General features: G+C 33.2%; 1 protein-coding gene across 1 annotated transcript; it reads left to right on the forward strand.

Annotated features, from left to right (window-relative positions):
* LOC107620392 (protein ALP1-like) lies at window positions 4,943–5,741 on the forward strand. The gene is made up of 3 exons (XM_016322556.1): window positions 4,943–5,045; window positions 5,143–5,590; window positions 5,684–5,741. The coding sequence occupies exons 1-3, from the start codon at window positions 4,943–4,945 to the stop codon at window positions 5,739–5,741; spliced, it is 609 nt and encodes a 202-aa protein (XP_016178042.1).

Here is an 8,964-nt window from a genome sequence, read left to right on the forward strand (position 1 = left end):
GATTTGATTCAACCTTCTTCTTAAATGCCTTGCCGAGCCATTTCGAATGTAAGATCCCCACCCTGTGTGCTTGTGTGCATGTGTGTGTCAAGTTCATGCTGCGTAGCTGCCAAGTTTTCTCACCTCTGACCTTTGCAGCATACACCCAGAAAGGACAATCCCTCGAACAAACAGCCCTAACCCTCTGCAAATCACACTTCCTAAACCTGATTGACCTTGCCGTATGCACAGCATAAGCAGTTACATTATCTTTGAACTCCTCCCGAGATGCATACACTGTGCCAACTTCCCATTTGTATTGACTCATATCTTTCTGAAGCTTGTGAACTGGAAATGTGAAGCCCTCATGCTCTAAATCAGACCCAACATGGTGATCAAAATCTAAGTCATCACTGTCTCATCCCTCAACATTCTCAAACTGCTCATTTGCACAAGCATTCTTATTCACAGCCCTAGGTTTTTTACTCATCATATTCTCATCTTGAAACCCACTTACCTCAGGATCAATCTCATCATCACTATCAGTAAAGTGCACATCATCTTCACTATCGTCCTCTTCCCCAGATGGATTGTACTCTGAATCGAGACTGTCACTGTCACTAGATTTATCATACCCAACTTCATTGTCGTCCTCTGCCCCAGAGTCAGCAGCAAATGGTTCAGATTGCTTTCCCCCCTCATCTACTTCACCATACGGAACCAGCTCCTGCCCCTCACTAATGTCACCCATCCCATCTTTATCCCCAACATCAATGTATCCAACATCAGGAAACATCTCTTCGTCCTGAACCTTATGGACAACATATAACTCTACATGGTCTCTCAACTCTGCTATTCGACACATCTCAATGGAATCCGCATCAGTTTTAAACAATTTCAGATTTTTCTCCATGTCTTCAGCAACTGGATCCTTGAACCATAATGATGGGATATTCTCCTCGACGTAACCAAGTTGCTTTAGCTCAGCATACGCTTCAAATAAAGACCACCGATCATCATCAATCTCTTCTATCACCGTTGTTTCTCCTCCCACATACTCTAACGGACCGTTCTTATACGTAAACCATCCTCCATGGTAAACTTTCACTTTAAAATAACCCATCGTCTTCTACCACACCCTGAAACAGAGTACAACAACACCTAGACATTAATATAGAATATCAAACAGACGGACCTTCCTAATCCCTACTCTCCACACACATGGCCTCATTCCAATGATAAATACACCCCCAAACCCTGAGTAATCTAACCCGAGAATACCCACTGCAGCGAGAGCTACCAAACTGAAAAGAAGGAACAAAATCATACCTGCTCAAACCCTATCAGTAATGCTTCAGCGACTCTTCACGTCCCTTTCTTCCAGTTCCTCGATCTCGCCTCCTCTCTTCAGTTTCAGTCCATCAACATCTACGGTCCTCTCTGATTCTGGGTTAGGGCACAATGTATTGGATTTCCTTTATGAAGCATTGTGAATAAAGGCTGGTGTAATAAACGTTAAGAGTTTCTCATCCAAGGAAAGAAACCAAGCGTTTCCCGCGAAATGAAAAGGGTAGAATTGTCATTAAAAAAAATTTTTAATTACAAAGGACGAAGTTAAATACAAATGCAACATTAAGGACGATTTTAAACCCAAATTTACAAGAGGGACGAATTCGATTATGGCACTAAACTTAAGGGACCAAAATCGTACTTACCCCTTATTATTACTAATATAATGTATAATACAATTAAATTAGGTGTACACTAAAATTAATCATTAAAATGATAGAATACACATTAAAAATAAATTAAGTTATGCATATATTTATATATAAATACACAGTGGTTAATTTTAATGTATAAATAATATTTTTGTATGTAATAACATCTTATTTGGAGTCATATCTCATTTATAAATTCATGGTTACTAAAGATTGATAATTTGATTTTGGTTTGAGTTAAAGTTCTGACTCTTGAAATTTAATTTGAGAAAGTGCTATAGTTGGGACGTTCTACGATAAAGAGGTAAATTGGTATAGATATAAAGATATTGTCACTAATTAATCCTTGTTGAGTTTAGCATACAAATAATAATATTTTGGTGATGACAAACATAGTGTTATTTGACTTTATAACCCAGGTGTGTTTTTTATGAGTTATTTAGTGATGCAGGCCTAAGCCATGATTCATAATGCAGCCCAATCAACGAAGCCAAGGAATCCAACTTGAAAGAACAAGTACTTCCAAGGCTGCTGAAGGAAATTAAATCCATAGCCCAGCCTATTATCATTTAAGCAAAAAGAAAGCAACCCTCATCTTCTGCTATGTTCATTTTGGGTAATGCTTAGGAAAAAAAAAGAGAGTTCAGTTTTCTCTTACCAAGAGCCAAAGAATAAGAAAAGAAAGCTAATCAAGGAGGCTTTGTAGAATCAAGATCAACAGAAGTAAATTAAGCATAACCAGAAGGGTTAAAGGTAATTTGTTTTTATTTATATGCAAGTCAATTGCTTATAGTTTTCTTCTTTCCTCTGCAAGTCAATTGCTTATAGTTTGGATTTGGCAAACCTATTGAAGAATCTAAAATCTATGAAGCTGTCATTGCACACCTTACTGCACTGTTTATTTCTGATTTTAAATTCCTGATTTTTAAACTGATGGAAGAAAAAAGAGGTAAGATCTCAAATGGTTCAATATTCAAGGAGTTGACTTGTGAAGCAAACCCTAGCTGAGGAACAAAGCTCATACAAAAAGGAAAATTATCTTTATTTCTACTCAAGGAGAGAGAACTCGAAAAGGAGAAGAGTAAAAACCTCACAAACCAAGTTTGAAGTCTTGGAAGCATTGCACTTACACTAAAGGGAGCATTCCGCCAAGATAAAGAACAATGTTTGAGAGTTCAGAATTTGGGTTCAACATATAGAATTTGAGCTGTGAATCATCATCTTCTTCATAGTTTATCATTGAGTATTCTGATTGTATATTATATTTCTCTTTGTTTCTATTCAGTGGTAAAAGGCATAAAAGAGATGCATTGAGAAAAAGCCATTGAGAGAAAAGACAAAGAGAAAAACTTGGAAAGAAAAGCTAAGATTTAATTCAGATCTCCTTTGGTTGTATTTCTGTTTTATTTCTTATGTCTGAGTTGTATCTCTTGCTAAGTTGGGTAAGCGCTTAGGCTGCGTTCGTTTTTGGAGACAGTACTCAGAGACATGGACAGTGAATGTTTAAAACATGTTTGGTAGCAAAGACATAGACACTGGACACATTGTCTCTTGAATAATTTTCTTTACTTTTGTGTCTACTCTTTTATGAAGGACAATGATGGACACATGATTTGACAAAGTGAACACATATTTTTTAATGAAAATTCTTTCCCATTTTTCCCATAGATATTTTTATTATTCCATTGTTACCATTTTTAAATTATATCAAAAGCCCTAATTTGATGTGTTCTCTGTAACGGCGTTCTCCTCCGAGGTAATCTTTTCCATGCTCTCTGTCTCATCTCTTCTTCTTCCTTCTCTTCTTTTGATTTTTTTTTTCGTTTCACTTCCCAGGTCTTGCTCTCTGTCTCCTCTCTTTCTCTTCTTGCTCTCTTGGCCCCTTCTTCTTCTTATTTCTCTTCTTTCTCAGGTATTCTGTTGTTTAGTACTTCATCTTCTTATTCTTCATTCTTTTCTTTTGTTTCTTTTTCTTCTTCTCTGCTTCTTCTCCTCTTTATTTTTTTGTTCAACTAATTTAACTACAATATTTTAGCAGCAAATTATTTATTAGAGCTTGTCACAACTTTTGGAATTCACGTGTTCTTCTCTTTCTCAGTCACGCAGGTATAACTTTGCCCCTCCTCTCCTTGCTTCTTATTTTCATTTGTACTTTTTTACTTTAAATTATTGTGTTCTTCTGTCTTCTGTTATTTTTGTTTGTTTATATTATTTGTGATTTGAAAATGTAAAAATTGAATATGAAAAGGAAAAATTGTCTTTCTAATGTTAAAATTTTTAATTTATACAATGATGTTGTAAATGAATGATTGAACATATTTTGTTCTAAATGGAATAATGGATGGAAAAAATTATATTGAACTCTTCTATTTGTTTGAATGCAAAAATAAAATAATTAGTGGGTTATGTTGTTATTTTTATTGTTGTTGATTATTTTTAGTATTTATGTTATTTTATAATAAATTATGATTTATATTTTTGATCTGTTGTTAGGGAAGAATGGAACCATTGGACCGCTCTAATAAATTTAGGCGATTTCTTTTTTATTTATTTTATGATTCAGACGGAGCTTGAGATAGCTACAATATTAGTTTTGATGTTTACATTTTCTTTATTTGAAAAATAGGAGAAGGAGACATTTGTTGATTAGAAATAGAGAAATTAATAGTAATTCCTTAAGACGAAATGTGTTAACCTACATCATAGGAGGAGGCGATAGGAATTCTACTTGGGAATCAAGGATGAGTGTAGATACATTAGGAAGATTATGTGAGTTATTTAAAGTTTAGGGTGGATTAAGCGATGAATGTCACGTAAATATACTTGAGCAAGTTATTATATTTTTAATAATATTAGCTCATCATAAAAAGAATCGCACACTTCAAGTTAGATTTTATAGGTCAGGAGAAATAATAAGTAAGTATTTTAATAAAGTATTGTCCTCGATAATACGTGTCCAAAGTCTATTGTTTACAAAGGCTATTCCTGTTTCAGATGACTGCATTGATCCTCGATGAAAATGGTTTAAGGTAAGTCTAGTGAATAAATGCGATTCTGGTTTTGTATTATATATGATGTGGTATAGAGTTAGTTTTGACACTTCAATTTCTTTGGTTTAGAATTGTTTAGGAGCATTAGATGAAACATATATAGATGTGATTGTCCCTGAAAAAGATAAATCAAGATACCGAACAAGAAAGGGTAAAATATCAACGAATGTCCTAGGCGTATGCAATCGAGATATGACTTTTGTGTATGTACTTAGTGGATGGGAAGGATCTGCATCGGATTCAAGAGTCCTTAGAGATGCTATTTCATGTCGTAATAACCTCAAGATATCAATTGGTATGTAATAGTTAAATTTTAGGTAACAAAAACACTTTAAAACTTTTAGTTCATACAAATTTTTTAATCCTCATAACGTATCTATTTTAATTTATAGGGAATTATTATTTAGTGGATGCTGGTTATACTAATTGCAAGGGGTTTCTAGCACCATATAGGCATACTCGATATCATGTACGAGAATGGACCTATGGTAGAAATGCACTTAGAAACTTTCGAGAATATTTTAACAAGAAACACTCTTCAGTTAGGAACATTATTGAGCATTGTTTTGATTTACTGAAGAAGAGATGGGCAATTTTGAGGAGTCCTTGTTTCTACCAAATCAAGACACAAAATAGAATAATTATTGCATGTTGTCTATTACAAAACTTTATTCGGCTTAATATGGACTCCGATCTTGAGGAGGACATATTACTTGAGAATGAGCAAGTGCTTATTGGAGAGGAGCATGGTGATAAACAAGATGGCGATGATGAAATGATTGACAGTGTAGAGGGCAGTAATGAATGGACAGTTTGGCGAGACAACTTAGCACATGAAATGTACAATGAGTGGATGCATAGCCGAATCAATTTGTTGGTTTATTTGTTGTATGTGTATTTTATTTGAATTATTATGATAATTTGTTGTGTTAGATTTTATATTGTAAGACTTAATGGTGGAACTGTAATCGTTATTGATGTTGTGTTTTGATTAGATGTACCCCTTTTTTTTTGAATATATTGTATTGATAAATTATAAAAATGATGTCATGATATTCTTAGGATGTTCACTTGAATTTTGATTGAGTTAATCTAGATTTTAGGAACAAATGGGCAAACATATCTGGACTGATAAAGATATAGAAGTACTTGTTGGTTTTATGGAGGAGCTTGTCGTTGAAAGAAGAAGAGCTGATGCAGGTCAATTTAGGCCTGGATCTTTTGAGAAACTTGCTGCAAAAATGAATGAGAGATTTTCAGGTGGTGGCTTTCAAATAAGTCATTGCAAAAACAAGGTTAAGAGGCTGAAAGAGAAATATCAATTTGCTGTTGACATGGCAGCCTGTAGCGATTTTGGACGGGATGATGTGAAGTAATGTGGTTGTGGACAACAAAAAAATCCTAGCTGGTTATATGAAGGTTGGTTTACAAGTTTTTTTGTTGAATTAATTTTATTCTACTTGATAGTCTGTCCTTCTTTGTTGATCTTTTATTTTTCTTTTGACAAACAAGGAGTAAGGTTGTATACTCCAGGAAAGCCTTTTTCCCTTTATACGCGCTTGGAAAAAATATCTTGTAAAGAAAGAGCAAACAAGGATGTTGTTGTATGCGACAATGATGCTGAAGAAGAAGTGCAAAAGAATGGGGATGGAGAAATAGATGAAGAAGATATGGATATGTTTAACTCATGATTGCAGTGAATCTCTACTCCAACAATCAAATTTTGTGGCTTCATCTTCTAAGAAGAAACAAGGAAAGAAGCCTTACTCATCTAAAGCGGCAAAGGATACCAAGATGATGAAGGAGTTAACCGACATGCTGAAATATGTGTTTGTTCAACAGGAAAAGCATTTGGATGCTTTTGCTCAAGCTATGGTAAACACTCGTGAGAAATAAAAGACTGGTGATATACTTAACGAACTTGGATTCACCGTTGATGAAGTTATTTCTTATTTCTATTGCACTCAAGTTCTCCACAAATCCTCAACTAAAAAAAATGTTTTGGTCATTAAAAAATAGTCAAAAAGCCGGATTTATTAGAGCTATATTGCATACTTAGAATTAGAGTTAATCTCTTTTAGAGTTATCATTTTGTCACATGTTAATGCAAATTTAGTATTGTTTAGAGAATTTGGTATTTCAAACTTATAACATTTTGTTATTTTGTGCAGAATTAGGTTCAAACGTGCATAATTTTGAATGCATAATTTTGTTGATGTTAGTGCATAATTAGTTTTAAGTATTGGTTTCAATTATGTTAACGCAGAAACTTATTCAAAATTAGTGCTTAATTAATTTTAGTTTTTTCTTCAATTTGCAAATGTTTCTTTTGTTTATGTTGAATAAAAAATTTTAGTCAATTGTGCATAAGATAATTTTATTTATGTTAAGCATGTGCAAAAGTACTCATCACAAATGATAAAATGACAATAATAAAATCACATGATATGACACACATATAATATCTAGCTCTCTCATATACACGCTCAAATCTAAGATTTCATCCTAAATTATAGTTGCTAGCCTTGATGCCTATGAGCCTATGAAATTATTAGATGACAAGCTATCCACCAGCAACTGGCATTCCCCCAAGACCTTCTTTCTTCATAACCTTTTTGCTGCTGCTTTTCTTTTCTTTTCCCTTAGCTCATTTTCTTTTAGGAATTTTCTTTTTTCACCTTAAGCTATCGGCGGCTTGACCTTGGTAGAATTATGGCAGGAAGATCAACCTGTGTTAGATTAACAATTGACAAAATCACCAAATTAAATGGATGAAACGAATCTTTCAAACTTGAAAATAATTGAAGGATGCTTGATAATGTTGCAGCTGAAAAGAAAATGATTGCTACTAAATATGTTATATAAATCTTGCTTCACCATGAGGAGAGCAGATACTAAGATCGATAGGAACAGAAGAAATGCACTTAGAGCAACCAGTTTCTCTGTCAGTCTCATCAGAGATCTCTTGCCAAACGGCAGCTAAAGAAAATGAAAATTAGAATGCATAAAGAGTTTACTCTTGAATGAATATGGGAAACTAAACTTTTAAAGTTGTAGAACTATACAGGTTAACAAGAGAGTTTGAGAATTCTTAGTTATTATAATTATTAGAACAGGTTATCACTTAGTTATTACAAAATAATCGTAAGCAACATTTATCAGATTAATTACAATACATACATGATAGGGGAAAAAGAAAAAGAAAAAAAAAAACTGATTATTGAAAAGGAAAAAATAGTTCATGTTACAGAATTACCAAACTCAGTAAACTTCTTCCTTGAAAAATGCATAAACTCTGCATACTCCCTCCTTTCATCAATCTAATGGAATTGAAAAGTGGTCACTAGATAAGCTAGTTTTCCAATTACAATAAAAACATAGAAAAGACAAAAATATTAAGAAAAACACTACAGATCATTAAACATGATTGAGATAAATACATGTCACTATGACATGGTGAAATCAATCCAGCATACCATCTAGGCCAGTTTTCGGCCCAAAATTTTGGCCTATTTGGAGCAGTAGGTTTAAATCGGTCACAATAAAATGAGTTACAAGTGTCTATCTGCAAAATAATTGTGAAAAGTTAGTGTATCACTTAAATATGACTAGCAGTATAGAAATGCAAAAAGAAAAGAAAATTTGTTTTCATATAAATAACAAAAATCTAAGAATTATAAAGTACAAAAAGCTAAATTAGTACTTTTCCTAAGCTAAATTAGCAAAATAATTTCACTTGTCGCATGCAATAAGTAGAAAACAGCAGCCTGGATGAATTAAAGCAACATGTTTTTTAATTTGTCATAAATTTTGATGGATTAAAACATAGAGCTTGAGTAAAATATGACCAATGGGATAGTAGCATTTTTGTAGCAAAGACAATAGAGGAAACATTACCCAAATTCATTCATGATGAAGCTCATCCACATACACATATATAGCCATTCTAGATATAGCTCAAATATTATGACCAGAAACAATAATCAATAACAAAGATGATTCACAACACTATGCTTGATTACTGAGTATTATGTTTACCTTCAATCTTGATTATTTTATATCTCAAGCACATTTTAGACTTAAGTGGCCTCTAATAGTTAACAAGACATCAAATAATCATATATAAAATTAATGAAATCATAAAAATTATTTGATGTACAAATATTTTGATAAATTGATTCAACAAAAATGCAGAAAAGATAAAATTCATCCTT

Source organism: Arachis ipaensis, chromosome B10, assembly GCF_000816755.2.
Source record: "Arachis ipaensis cultivar K30076 chromosome B10, Araip1.1, whole genome shotgun sequence".
NCBI classification, from domain to species: domain Eukaryota; kingdom Viridiplantae; phylum Streptophyta; class Magnoliopsida; order Fabales; family Fabaceae; genus Arachis; species Arachis ipaensis.